The 15715-nt window shown below is 35.0% G+C and overlaps 1 protein-coding gene across 2 annotated transcripts; it reads right to left on the bottom strand.

Annotated features, from left to right (window-relative positions):
• Window positions 1–9753: 9753 nt before the first annotated feature.
• Window positions 9754–15068, bottom strand: LOC110446921 (ETS-related transcription factor Elf-3-like). 2 transcript variants are annotated; one of them, XM_021492264.1, is made up of 10 exons: window positions 14919–15068; window positions 13827–13905; window positions 13417–13588; window positions 12860–13120; window positions 12480–12608; window positions 12123–12263; window positions 11746–11931; window positions 11316–11511; window positions 10795–10918; window positions 9754–10162 (listed from the first exon to the last, which is right to left on the bottom strand). In XM_021492264.1, exons 2-9 carry the CDS (start codon window positions 13851–13853, stop codon window positions 10810–10812), a joined length of 1221 nt encoding a protein of 406 aa, XP_021347939.1. In that variant the 5' UTR covers window positions 13854–13905; window positions 14919–15068; the 3' UTR covers window positions 9754–10162; window positions 10795–10809. The 2 variants fall into 2 exon arrangements, with proteins under 2 accessions (XP_021347939.1, XP_021347940.1); XM_021492265.1 differs by having other exon boundaries at window positions 13827–13908; window positions 14957–15059.
• Window positions 15069–15715: the final 647 nt, after the last annotated feature.

The following is a 15715-nucleotide window of genomic DNA, read 5'->3' as shown; positions in this document are numbered from 1 at the left end:
GGGGGGGTGGGGGGTTCCTGAAGCCCAAAAAAGCCCCCTGGATCCGTCACTGGGATCTGTCGATATTGAACTCAGATTAACACGGAACCATTGCTACCATAGTAACGTTGCCGACTGAACAGCTGTACATAGCGAGTTTCCTCCCTTGCATCACATTTCGGTTAAGTTACACTGGATCAAATCGAATTGAATAGACATATACGTAAATGTACGTATGTCGATAAAAATATGGAAAGGTTTAATAAAATTATTTAAGATATCTCAACTAGTACAAAATAGCATATAAATAATTAGTACGAAATAGCATATATGCATGTACAAAATAGTACAGATAGTATATACATTTTGTACATAATTAGTACAAGATAGTATATATTATAAGTACAAGACAGCACATATATATACATTTGCAAGATAGCATAAACATGTTTATATAAATAGTACAAAATAGGATATATAATTAATACAGTATAGCATATATATATATATATATATATATGGGTCAAAGAAGTAGTATAGACTGAAAATCCCATATAACACTGGATCCTAATGGAGGAATGTCCGTAGGATACTAATTACTTAAAATAGTATATGGGGCAAAGAAGTAATTCCAACAGTGTGGAAAAGTTTAGGTTGTCAAATTTTCGGAGCGATCCGCTCCTGACACAGTGAAACAGAACAGTTACATGTACATATACATCATACTGTTCTGTTTCACTGTGTCTTGCTAAAGGAGCGCATCGCTCCGAAAATTTGACAACCTAAACTTGTCCACACTGTTGGAATTACTTCTTTGCCCCATATATATATATTATATGTGTGTACGACATCTTAATTGTTTAAAAACAATTGTATTAGAGTTAATAAAAGATTTCTTATAAAAGCTGCAAGATATATGTATCTGAAAAATAAACAAATAGATATGTCACAAAGAAAATGATATAGAATCTCCTAAAGTAAGGGATATTTAGGGGCTGACAATAATAGCACTGCTATTATTGTCAGCCCCTAAATATCCCTTCTACCATATCGATATATAATTATCAATACATAGTACAGAGGCAAATACCACAGTGTGAACACAGCATATAATGTAGTGAGGGTGTGAACACAGCATTATATGCTGTGTTCACCCTCTCACTACATTATATACTGTGTTCACACTCTCACTCCCTTATATGCTGTGTTCACACTTTGGTATTTGCCTCTGTACTGTTCACACTCTCACTACAATATATGCTGTGTTCACACTCTCACCATTATATGCTGTGTTCACACGCTCACTACATTATATGCTGAGTTCACACTCTCACTACATCATATGCTGTGTTCACACTCCCACTACATTATATGCTGTGTTCTCACTCTCACTACATTATATGCTGTGTCCACACCCTCACTACATTATGTGCTGTGTTCACACTCTCACCATTATATGCTGTGTTCACATCCTCACTACATTATATGCTGTTGGTGCAATGTTTGCTGTAAATATATAGACTGCAGGTTATATATTTACAGCAAACATTGCACCACTATAGTGAGAGTGTGAACACAGCATACAATGTAGGGAGAGTGTGAACACAGCATCTAATGTAGCGAGAGTGTGAACACAGCATCTAATGTAGCGAGAGTGTGAACACAGCATATGATGTAGTGAGAGTGTGAACTCAGCATATAATGTAGTGAGCGTGTGAACACAGCATATAATGCTGTGTTCACACCCTCCCTACATTATATGCTGTGTTAACACTCTCACTAGATTATATGCTGTCTTCGCATTCTCACTACATTATATGCTGTGATAACCCTCTCACTACATTATATACTGTGTTCACACTCTCACTATAGTGGTGCAATGTTTGCTGTAAATATATAACCTGCAGTCTATATATTTACAGCAAACATTGCACCACTGTAGACTGTAGGTAATACATTTACAGCAAACATCGCACTGAGGGTGTGAACACAGCATTATATGCTGTGTTCACACCGTCACTACATTATATGCTGTGTCCACACCCTCACTACATTATATGCTGTGTATAGTGGTGCAATGTTTGCTGTAAATATATAGACTGCAGGTTATATATTTACAGCAAACATTGCACCACTATAGACTGTAGGTAATACATTTACAGCAAACATTGCACCACTATAGACTGTAGGTAATACATTTACAGCAAACATTGCACCAACAGCATATAATGTAGTGAGGGGGGGGGGGGGGGGGGCTGTACATAGAAAAGAAATCATGTAAACCATGAAAAAGATCTGCATTTGAATAAATTATAAATTATACAAATTTAATATAAAAATGAGGAAAATAATTATAGTTGTCAAAACCTGTTGCTGGATTTGATGAAATGTTGCACATGTCTAAAAGTTGTTGTATTGATTTCAACCGAAAGTTGAGTATTTCCAAAAAAAGTAGTTGTAAACTAAAATCAACATGCAAGGTATTCAAATTTTGGAGCAGGATGCGTCTTTCGTTGTAAAAATGTAAGCACTCACAAAAAAGTGAAATACATTTTCACAAGGATGAATTTGTTAGAGAAAGCCTGAAAGGAAGAACTCTATAATCATCATTGTTTCTAAGGGTGTAACGGTTATTTTCTGCAACGGTAGACGGCAATAGATCATTTAAGTAGTCCTGAGTTAATTTGTTGTGCATTTTATACAAAAGTTGGGGTTTTCTGCGTTTTCTTCGATTCGAAAGAGTTTCGAGACCAGTTTTCAAAAGTAAATCTTCAATTCGGGCATATGAAGGAAGTCCAATTATAATTCATAAGCTGTACATCCCACAATTCACAAGCATCAAACTGGTAAAGTAAAGGATTTATAAATATTTAAAAGATTATCTCGATTCAAGTATTATAGTCGACGTAAGACATTGACTTTTTTCATAACTCAAGTATATATTGCACAAATATGATCCCCCCATTTTGCCCTTGAATAAAAAATGACACCTAAATGCTTATGATGATCAGTAAAATTTAATAATTTGCCATTAAATTATAATTCTAAATTTTCATCAATTTCAACAAAGTTTGAAACAAAAATTCCCTCAGTTTTTTCTGGATTGAATGTTACGAACCAAGTTTGGGACCATGCACTAAGAGACTCGAGATCTCTACTCAAGACCGGTTGGATTTCTAGGCATGAAGAGGATGATTTTAACAACGAAGTATCGTCTGCAAATAGACGAGCGGTTGATTAAAAAACATCATCAATATCATTTATAGCAATAGGAAATAAAAGAGGTCCAAGAATCGAACCCTGAGGAACAGTTGCTTCAATGAAACCTAAGTCGGAGTAAGAATTATTCCAAAGGACTCTCTGGTGCCTCTGAAATAGGTAATTTTCCAACCATTGATAAAATTCTCATGAAATTCCATAAGATTTTAGCTTAATCATCAAACCCCATCAAAAGCCTTAGAAATATCGCAGAATACCATACTTACATGTTTTTTTCCTCTGGAGCAATACAGATGTTATTTTATACAGTAGAATGACCAGACAAAAAAACAGACTGGTGCTTATAAAACAAACAAGTTTTCAATAACATAATTATGCAGGGACATGTATTTGAAAGTTACCCTCTCAAACACTATTCCAACTGTAGATAATAAAGAAATTGGCCTGTAATTAGAGGGAGAATGCCTGTCACCTTTTTCAAACACAGACATAACTTTGGCTGTTTTCGAAGAGTTTGGGTAAACACCAGACGATAAAGACATATTAAAAATGATTTCAATGGGAACACTAACGGTTTCTGATGTGTTTCGTAGCATATGATGACTGATTTCATCCTCACCCGAGGCCTTACCCAGCTTCAATATCTGTAAAATCTCGCATTTCATTATAATTTACTCTAATGGATCTAATTGTCTGACACAATAGATTGTAGGTAATACATTTACAGTAAACATCGCACCACTATAAACTGTAGGTAATACATTTACAGCTAAATTGGACCACTATACACTGTATGTAATACATTTACAGCAAACATTGCACCACTATAGACTGTAGGAAATGCATTTACAGCAAACATTGCACCACTATAGACTGTAGGTAATACATTTACAGCAAAGATTACACGACTATAGACTGTAGCTAATACATTTACAGCAAACATTGCAGCACTATAGACCGCAGGGAATACATTTACAGCAAACATCGCACCACTTTAGACTGTAGGTAATACATTTACAGCAAACATTACACCAATATAGACTGTGGGTAATACATTTACAGCAAACATTGCACGACTATAGAATGTAGGTAATACATTTACAGCAAACATTGCACCACTATTGACTGTAGCTAATACATTTACAGCAAACATTGCACAACTATAGACTGTATGTAATATATTTACAGCAAACATTGCACCACTATAGACTGTAGGTAATATATTAAGAGCAAGCTTTGCACCACTATATACTGTAGGTAATACATTTACAGCAAACATTACACCACTATAGACTGTAGGTAATACATTTACAGCAAGCTTCGCACCACTATAGACTGTAGGTAATATATTTACAGCAAACATTGCACCACTATAGACTGTAGTTAATATATTAAGAGCAAGCTTTGCACCACCATATACTGTAGGTAATACATTTACAGCAAACATTTCACCAATATAGACTGCAGGTAATACATTTACGGCAAACATTGCACCACTATAGACTGTAGGCAATATATTAAGAGCAAGCTTTGCACCACTATATAGTGTAGGTAATACATTTACAGCAAACATTGCACCACTATAGACTGTAGGTCATATATTTACATTAAACATCGCACCACTATAGACTGTAGGTTATATATTTACAGCAAACATTGCACCACTTTAGACTGTAGCCTATACATTTACAGCAAACTTTGCACCATTATAGACTGTATGTAATACATTTACAGCAAACATTGCACCACTATAGACTGTAGGTAATACATTTACAGCAAACATCGAGCCACTATAGAATGAAGGTAATATATTTACAGCAAACATTGCACCACTATAGACTGTAGGTAATACATTTACAGCCAACATTGCACCACTATAGACGGTAGGTAATACATTTACAGCCAACATTGCACCACTACAGACTGAAGGTAATACATTTACGGCAAACATTGCACCATTTTAGACTGTAGCCTATACATTTACAGCAATCATTGCACCATTATAGACTGTAGGTAATACAATTACAGCAAGCTTCGCCCCATTATAGACTGTAGGAAATACATTTACAACAAACATTGCACCACTGTTGACTGTAGGTAATACAATTACAGCAAGCTTCGCCCCATTATAGACTGTATTTAATACATTTACAGCAATCATTGCCCCATTATAGACTGTATTTAATACATTTACAGCAGACATTGCACCACTATAGCCTGTAGGTAATACATTTCCAGCAAACATTGCACCTCTATAGACTGTAGGTATTACATTTACAGCAAAGATTGCACCACTGTAGACTGTATGTAATACATTTACAGAAAACATTGCCCCACTATAGATTGTAGGTAATACATTCACAGCAAACATTGCATCACTATAGACTGTAGGTAATACATTTACAGCAATCATTGCACCATTATAGACTGTAGGTAATACATTTACAACAAACATTGCACCACTATAGATTGTAAGTAATATATTTACAGCAAACATTGCACGACATTAGACTGTATGTAATACATTTACAGCAAGCTTCGTACCACTATAGACTGTAGGTAATACATTTACAGCAAACATTGCACCACTATAGACTGTAGGTAATACATTTACAGCAAGCTTCGCACCACTATAGACTGAAGGTAATACATTTACAGCAAACATTGCACCACTATAGACTGTAGGTAATACATTTACAGCAAGCTTCGCACCACTATAGACTGAAGGTAATACATTTACAGCAAACATTGCACCACTGTTGACTGTAGGTAATACATTGACAGCAATACATTCACCACTATAGACTGTAGGTAATACATTTACAGCAAGCTTCGCACCACTATAGACTTATGTTATACATTGACAGCAAACATTGCACCACTGTAGACTGTAGGTAATACATTTACAGCATGCTTCGCATCACTATAGACTTATGTTATACATTGACAGCAAACATTGCACCACTATAGACTGTAGGTAATACATTTAATGCAAAATTGCACCACTATACACTGTAGGTAATACATTTACAGCAAACTTTGCACAACTATAGACTGTAGGTAATACATTTAATGCAAACATTGCACCACTATAGACTGTATGTAATACATTGACAGCAAACATTGCACCACTATAGACTGTAGGTAATACATTTACAGCAAACATTGCACCACTGTAGACTGTAGGTAATACATTTACAGCAAGCTTCGCACCACTATAGACTGTATGTAATACATTGACAGCAAACATTGCACCACTATAGACTGTAGGTAATACATTTACAGCAAACATTGCACCACTGTAGACTGTAGGTAATACATTTACAGCAAGCTTCGCACCACTATAGACTGTATGTAATACATTGACAGCAAACATTGCACCACTATAGACTGTAGGTAATACATTTACAGCAAACATTGCACCACTGTAGACTGTAGGTAATACATTTACAGCAAGCTTCGCACCACTATAGACTGAAGGTAATACATTTACAGCAAACATTGCACCACTATAGACTGTAGGTAATACATTTACAGCAAATTTTGCACCACTATAGACTGTTGGTAATACATTTACAGCAAACATTGCACCACTATAGACTGTATGTAATATATTTACAGCAAACATTGCACCACTATAGACTGTAGGTAATACATTTACAGCAAGCTTCGCACCACTATAGACTGCAGGTTATATATTTACAGCAAACATTGCACCACTATAGACTGTAGGTAATACATTTACAGCAAGCTTCGCACCACTATAGACTGTATGTAATACATTGACAGCAAACATTGCACCACTATAGACTGTAGGTAATACATTTACAGCAAACATTGCACCACGAACGTCTGCACTATAGATTGTAGGCAAAGTGTTAACAGCAAGAGCATGATCACAATTCATGTTTTTTTATGTTTTCAAATTCAATGCAATCAACAGCGTAAATATTTATTACAAATCGTGTCCATGTCCAATGTCATGGTTGTCGAGGTCCAATACCACTAATTGTCTGTACGTGCCGGGACGTGTCCTGTATACAACTCCTTACACTATGTTCGTTGTACTTTACAAACAGGTGTCCACTATCCCGCCAACATTCCAATATTTAATACAGTAATATTATTTTTAAGCATAATTTTTTTAGATAAGAATGATTGAATTCCACGCGTTAAACGTTTTCAAAACAAGTCTGCATTCAAAATGACAAACCGCGGTCTAGTTTACCAATTATTGTACAATACGTATACTTTGTATTATACAGATACAGATAGTTTATTGGAGTCTCACCTTCCGCATACATATATACAATGATACCATAAAATATACATAAAACATATGACCAAAGCCACTCTAAAGGAGTTACGAGCGACTAAAAATAATTGAAATGCATTTAAAAGCACTTCACTGAAAAAAGAATCTTGCTTTAAAAGCTATAAGAGAGAGAAGCTAATACATGCAATAAAATTATATTGAAATTTCAAACTTCAATGTACAATAGTCAAGGATATATAAAATTATTACGATGTATAAGAATAGCTGCTATATTTAGCACAGTTATCGTTTGATAAAACAAAGTTTATTATATGAGTCTAAGAACTATACTTTCCAATATAGCAGGGCATTTCAATAGCCACATCTTTGAGCTAGAGTTTTACTCATTCAGATGTTTACATAATTCGTTGAGTAACCTGCGGTCTTGTGGACAGTTCTGTTTGTGTTTTTTTTTATTGATTTACTTTGTCCTTTTTTTTTTTACCTGAAATCAGAGTTGAACACACGTAGAGTTGCCTATAAATAAATGCTTCTCATTTTAGCTTTATCTCGGTTGATGCAAAGATAAACTGAAATAAAGAGAAAGCGATAATGTACTTGCATCATTATACGATTACTCCCAAATGACATGTTTTGTACCATGTTCGTGGTCACTATGCACGGCCTGCTGTCGTTAGGGACTTGTTGAAATAGGACGATTTGTATTCTAACATGTAGATGCGGTGACTTTGAGATCCAAATACCAGTGAAATGCCTTATCGTATGCGCTATCCAGTTACTTTTTTTTAATTATAACATTCTACATTGTAAGTATTTGTTCACAGTTTTGAGCGTTTGATCGAGCCGCCATTAATTACCTCTACCTTTGATCAAGATCGTGCATTTTGTGACCTACGACTAGTACACACAGTATAATTATGACGATAAACTATAAATTCTCTCACAGAAAAAAATGAAATATTTACAACTGATAAACAAGTATTGATAAGTCTGATAGATCACGTATATGATCGAAGTCCACGAGAGGAACATGCCGAATGATGATTAACCTAGCCTACCTCGGGTACACGTGGTGGCTGTTTAGTTTAAGCGGTTCACCAATCACCCCGAGCCAAACACTCCCAGAAATATGACCTTACGTGGCCTCTCACCTAACATGCCAACATTCCTAAAGTCAGAATTTTACTCGATCCATTCTTATTTTGTGTGAAATGGTTATTTATTCAGCTTTTCAAACCCTTTTATCATGTGAAATGGTTATATTCAGCTTTTCAAACCCTTTTATCATGTGAAATGAGTGCGTCATTTTTTCCCCTTTCATACGTCATGTGAAATGGGGTTTCAATTTGAAAACAGCCAAGTAAGTCATAAATCTCTGTCTTTAACTCATTTTTGAAAATTGAAATTGACAAAGGAATCATATCAAGATCTGAAAACTTTATTTTACGGAACAGGAATCCGTGTCAACCATAGAAACATCCAACGACACACTTTTTGTAGTGCACGCTTTCAACCAAACAAGATACTCAAAACTTACACAAACACATTACACCAAATATAAACAAATAACTTTTAATGTTTCATTTTTTTATTCTATAAACTTACAAAAAATATATTAAATATATATAAGATTATAACAACATCTAACAATTCATAAATAAATAAATCACTGTGGCAGAGCCGCGTTATATAAGTAATTCCATAGACAATGTGCGCCGATGGGACTTTGTCCTGTAAGTGTTCTACACACTAATACTGATTGATGTGAGCCGGATGATATGATTAACACTAATCAGTTGCCACTTATAAAGCAGAAGATTCAACTCCCTATAAAGAGATACTTAATAAACAACCAAAATATATTTTGGCCATTCCACCGATCAGATAGAAACTCTAAGTCAATTGGTAAAGCTACGTAAAACTTGTTTTGTATACATCACTAATATTTGAACACAGACTTTGATTTTGAATCGATCCATGAAGAATTCAATGGCTATTAGTAGTAAGAGAACTATAGCCCCTAATCGCGTGTCTGTCAAACCACGGACTTAGATAGCTAATCTAATTCCGTGGTCAGACGAGTTCCGTCAGGTGATACGTCTTAGAGTTTGCACTGTTGTGCCATGACTTGGCGATGTTTGCTCACTATTAACACGATGGCTATATGATGACGATGAATATGAAGTATGTTCTTTTATCACAGATAAGCTTGTCATTCACATAATAATCTCATTTCTCCATTCAATGGCCGAAACTGTCATTTCACTATCCGATTGTCGTCAATATGTAAGGAGGATTACGAGGAAATTGCACGTTTGTAGTCATATTATGCAATGATTTCCGTCGGAAACATCTTCAATAATGTCTCACGCGAGTAGCTATGAAAAGCCAAACACTCATGTCTAGCTTAGAGACGCACGAGCTTCATGGACGTTGGACTATGTCCTGTTGGAGTTTCCATGGCTACATCTCTCGGTTTCCACAGCATGGAACATCGTCACGTGGTGAGTAGCTGTCACAGACACCAGCTCGGTAATGGGTTCGATTTGGTACTTTGGGAAGTACACTGGAAAGATTCACACAAGCAATGTGTGACATCAGTCCTTCCAACCATGGGAATTGGAGCCGAACTTGTACACGAGTCTTCGGCCGTCGACACGGTCAAGTATGCCTCGCTTGTAGTAATACCTGGAGAACATCAATATTTACGATTATTGCAAACGTTTACTGGTTTTCTTCTCTTTTTTGCTAACTGATCAATTCACTAAATTACACATGCACATAATAATTTACCCGTCACAATGGATCATGCAGTATTTAGTAAATTTATTAAATGATCGTTTCAAACTAATTTTCGATTATGCACTTTTCATTTGAATTATTTCTGAAACGTTTTTGTAACAATGTTTTTGAAATGTTTTTTAAATCGTTGTATGAAATTTAAGTTTTTGCTTGCAAAAAAGTTTTTAAATTTGAATAAAAATAAAATTGATAAAGAATGAAAGATAGATAAAAGAAAAGCGATGAAAGAAGAATTCGAAGGTTAAAGAAGTAGATAAGAAATGTTAAAATAAAGAAGGTGAGTAGAGATCAATTTCGATTATTAAAAAGAATTGAAATTTAAAGATTTGAAACGATTGTTATATAGATATATATATATATATGTTAGAAAAGGGTAAGTAAAACATTAGGTTAGTATAAGATACAAACATCACGACTATGAAACAGAAAAGCAAACAAGAGTTAATATTTAAAGCAGATAAGCTAGTTAGTAAAGGAAAGAGTCAAGGGAAATTGTAAATATGTGGAATGGTATTAACCTAAGCGATCCCAGTTTACTCTGCTTTCCAACCGAAAGCTTTTGGGCCGAACCGGAAACACAATTTCTTCGGGAATTTCCCATTTTTGGGCACACCAGCAAAATAACTTGCGGATCTGCAAAACCTGTTTGTACAAAAATAATGGCTATGTTAAAATATAACCAAGTGCCCATATACCAAATGCATCATTGCCCCTATTACGTGGTTGATAGCTGTCAGCTAGTTTGTTTGTAGACATCACAGTTACATGTATAAGTGCACGTACATTTGTATATAAATATATACATATCTATCACTTAAGCCCAATATTGCATGCATGATGTACTATTTCATCCTTTCACCACTAAATGACACATTATATACTATTGTCAACCTTTCACCACTAACCGACACATTTAAAGACTACTAAAATCACAACACATTGCTGCTCATGCTAACAATACGATACTGTTTAATAAACGTACGGGGCTGAAATAGAAAGGTTAGAGACGGACAATGACACGGCAACAACTCAGACGTACCTCATTGCTCGACTCAGTTTCTCGTATGTCATTCCCGGGTTGCTTTTCTTCCTTCCCCACATTTGAGCTACAGCTTCTGATTGGACGAATCGGAATACTCCGGATTCCTTATCCTCCCATTTGAGCAGACTGGGGTTGAGCTGGGGATCCTTCAGCAAGTCGCGGATGAATTCCCACAAATGATTACCTTTTGAGCCTGTGAGAAAGAATATAAATTTACATTATAATGATATAAACATGTTTGGTGAAGGGACAATCGTATATAAAACGAACATTTCTGAACCACAATTAAATAATAACAAAAATAATAGTTATATAAATAAAGACTTCCGTTGTATATGATATATGTGTTTATAAAGCTTACATATTATGTAATATGGATGTTTCTAAGTCTTCCATTGTATGTTATATATATGTTTATGAAGCTTACATTGGCCATGTTTCCTGCCCCTGTTTGACTTCCCGTCCTCACTCTCACAGCCCTCACTGGAGGAAGTGCTGCCGTGAGATCGCCGTGATGGCGTTTTCTTCTTCGGCTCCTTTTTGACTACAACCTCAGCCTCTTCGTCAGAAAACAGCTGAGACGGAAGCCGGGAATCACATTCACTTTCAGCTTCTACAAATCAAGAAATATATACATTAATAGTTAACATATTTATTAAGAAATTCAGCGATGATTGTATTCTAACAGAGCTTGTTGGGAACAAATGATTGAAGGTATAAACAAAGTACTATACACAGATATACTTGCATTTTTTTAATTGATAAATTAGCTTACTGTAAAATAACACATTGATGACAACTTACCTCCACTGATGTATCCCTGATCCGTTCGATCCATCTGAATATCCATATCATCATCAAAGTCGTACCAGGCGCCGGCGATGTTTACCTTGGGAACGCCATCTTGGATTTCGAGCATGGTATCGAGGTTGTTATCCAGCATTTCTGATAAAATAAAGATATTTGTTAGTTAGATTTAGATTCGCTATGTTTACAGTTTAAAAGCTAACATTTATCATTGATGATAACCCTGTCAAAATCTATAGCAACATCTACTTTGCATTCATTTTATCTATCACTGTAATACAGTAATTTTTTGCGTTTATTTATACACCGATCGCAGGTTTAATTTTTAGCGACTTTTTCGCAGGTAAAACTTACCACTGGTTTGGGCATCGTTAACCTCTATATCAGCTATCGTTTGTGGATAGGAAAACAGTTCCCTGGGGAAATTCAGACTACTGCTGTCAGAAGAAGTCGGGTCGACTGACGCTGGGGGTGTGAATTTAGCTGTAAATCAAATAGTAAAGGTGTAAGTAAGTAACACGAGAAGATTTCACTACAGATAAAAATTATAGTCTCTCCTACCTTACATATAAAAGGAAACGTAGATAAATAGCATTGACATTACCATCTCAAATATCAAAATAATCATAATAATAATAATAAATATTGATGATTTCCTCGTTTTATTAAATATTTTTTTATCGTATAATATTTTGTTAAAAATTAATATATTTTTTTTTCTATTGGAAATTTACCTTCATTAAAGATTTGACGGAACAGCTCGAAGTAGTAGAAACCATATTCCTGATCCTTTTCAATGAAATCCTGTTGGGTCATTTGGCAAAGCTTCTGTCCCGTAATTGTCTGGAAATTTTCTCCTCGTAGTCTGGCGACATCGAGATGATTCTCAGCAGCCACAAAATAGATCCAGTCCAACACCTCGTTGTTGTTCCAATGCTCGGGGTGTTTCTCCGTCCAGCTTTTCATGTTTTTCTCCTCAAATGGGCAGGCATATTCTATACAAAGTTATACAAAGAGACAGTTTAGAACATTAGCTGGCATAACCAAGTTTAACATATATCTATTAATGAATTATAATTTGATATCTTTTTTTGTGTAGAACATATTAAATTGTATATGTTTTTCTTCTTGACGTACAAAATGCAATGACCTCAAATGTGTTGAAATAATACTTATTAACCTTTAAATGTTATTTTTTTATTATTCATTTATTGTTATCATTCTTTAGTTTTTTACTGTCATTTTTATTTTATTTCCTTATTTGTTAACTTCCATTCTACTTGTGCATTACCTTGCTTGAATCCGTCAAAAGAATCCGTTAAATCCATAAAAGTCTTGTTGCTGATGCACGAGACATCAGATTCTCCCATCGCACAGTCAGATACTTTTTCCAGTTTAATATCACATGGTTCATACAAGGAAATATTGTCCATGTCAAACTCCGGGGCAAATGTTTCAGGCAACTGAAGTTGAAAAATAAAATCATAAAAATAATATAACAAAATACAATTGACACTTCTATCCCAATATCAATTACAATATATATATTTCTTTTCAAAATTAAACGAAACAAATTATCAAAGCAAAATTATTATTCACTACGTTTTTCTCGATTTTTTTTATAATAAACAAATCATATCAATATAATTATTATCAGAATGTCATTTAAAAAAATGCAAAAAAATACAAACATATACTTACAGCTTGTGTAGGACAAGAGACAGCCATTTGTACCAAATGATTCTGTATCCAAGAATATTGAACTGTGTTTGTTGGGTATCTGCAATAGTTAACAGCAGATTGATAATAATAGCACTGCTGCCCGTACATGGTGATTGTGACTGTCTTTTTTAAGTGTTAGGTTTACTTATATCACAAGCGGAGATGGTTTCACTCTTAAGTCACTTAGCCAAATGATGCATAGGTCAAGTGCCGACGCGCTTTTATATCTAGTGTGTAGGAGGCGGGGAAATCGACTTCATATAAGTGCAGTTTGACCCAAGGGTATTTGTGGGTTGTGAGTGGTCAAGACTTTCGTCAACACCCCTTTAAATCCGAACTATGTACGAAGTAAGCTCGGTGCATCCTCAGGCTAATTAATTCAAATGCATAGTGGAAACTGTCATCGCTGTCAATCATTTTGATGATCGATGATATGGCATAGCTCGGGATCAGCCAGTACCTTGTAGGTCTAGCCTTCTCCTACAGGAGGCGATGCAATATTAACATGATACCGTGTAAACATAGGCCCCGGAGACAAGATGGTAACGATATCAAACGTTATCCCGACTAGGCGACAATTTGTTTAGATAATAGTAGGCATTTATGGAGCTTGTATCACTCGGAACAATATTAAAAATCCATCAAACTAAATAAACTTTAAAGTGTCATAACCAAATAGTACAAATGGCAGAACAAGAACATTAGAGTAAGGTGACACTGTTGTAACAATAATACATCAATGCTATTCATAGCTGTCATTGTATATTATCTACTAGTATCCATGCTTACAATGTTATATTGAAGGGAAAATATGCTTACATGAAAGCTATGTGCATATATTTTGTATACATATATATCTTATTTTTCCCAAATATGTATATATATAATTGAATGTGGAACAAAAGCAAATATTAAGTTTTTTTCATACATATTGTCTGATGCATTATTGTTTATTCATAAAATGATTAGATTGCTTCTATTTAGCGATAAAATATTTTTGTAATTTGTTAAAAATCAATCAGTTATATGTAATCATATTCATTTTAAAATAATAATATGATTCTAACTTACCAGATCAATAGCTGCAGTTGCACAACTACTTGTTATGAAGGATTCTGAAATACACTAATACACTTCAGATACACTGACTGCCACTAAGTCGCTCCACTGTTCTCTGCTAATCACACTCACAATGTTATGGTTAGCATGGCCTCTCGTATTAATACACAGATATATCACGTGGCGCAGAAATAAAAAGGTGGTGGCTTCAGTGAATCGTATATTGGAGATATAGGGAATTTCCCTTCTTTGTCGAGTGTGTCGTGATTGGCCAATACACTTGGTGACGTTTATACGTGCTCATTTCAACCAGAATCTAGGTCATTGATTAAAGTGTGGCTTTAGCCTGAGAACCATACCCTATTGTTTCACTCAAAAATCTAACAGTGTTATCCGGACCGGTCATGTCGGTTTGATAGCAATGGTACACATTATCATTTTTTATTTCGTTACATCTTTATTCAGCACCAAAACAATGACACATGTGTGTATGTGTGTGTGTATAGACTATATCGACATTTTGGGTATGTATTACTACCTTCTGTATAACCTTATACAACACGGGCATGGCTAAGAGTTGGAATAGTTTACCGGTACTGTATATCGTCGTCGGCGTTTACAATTCATTACAAAGTAGTGGAATATTTGTGCATTTTCCATCTACTGGCTGGCAATTAGATTTGCTCAAGTCCCTAAACTAGTTCCTTATTATAGAAACAGTATTTTCAGTATGGTTACTTAGCCCCGTCCATTATATTGTTAGAGAGACACAGGACAAACAACTATGCAAAACATGATTTAAATTATTA

This window comes from Mizuhopecten yessoensis, unplaced genomic scaffold, assembly GCF_002113885.1.
Source record: "Mizuhopecten yessoensis strain PY_sf001 unplaced genomic scaffold, ASM211388v2 scaffold3051, whole genome shotgun sequence".
NCBI classification, from domain to species: domain Eukaryota; kingdom Metazoa; phylum Mollusca; class Bivalvia; order Pectinida; family Pectinidae; genus Mizuhopecten; species Mizuhopecten yessoensis.
This window is presented reverse-complemented; position numbering and strand designations above follow the sequence as displayed.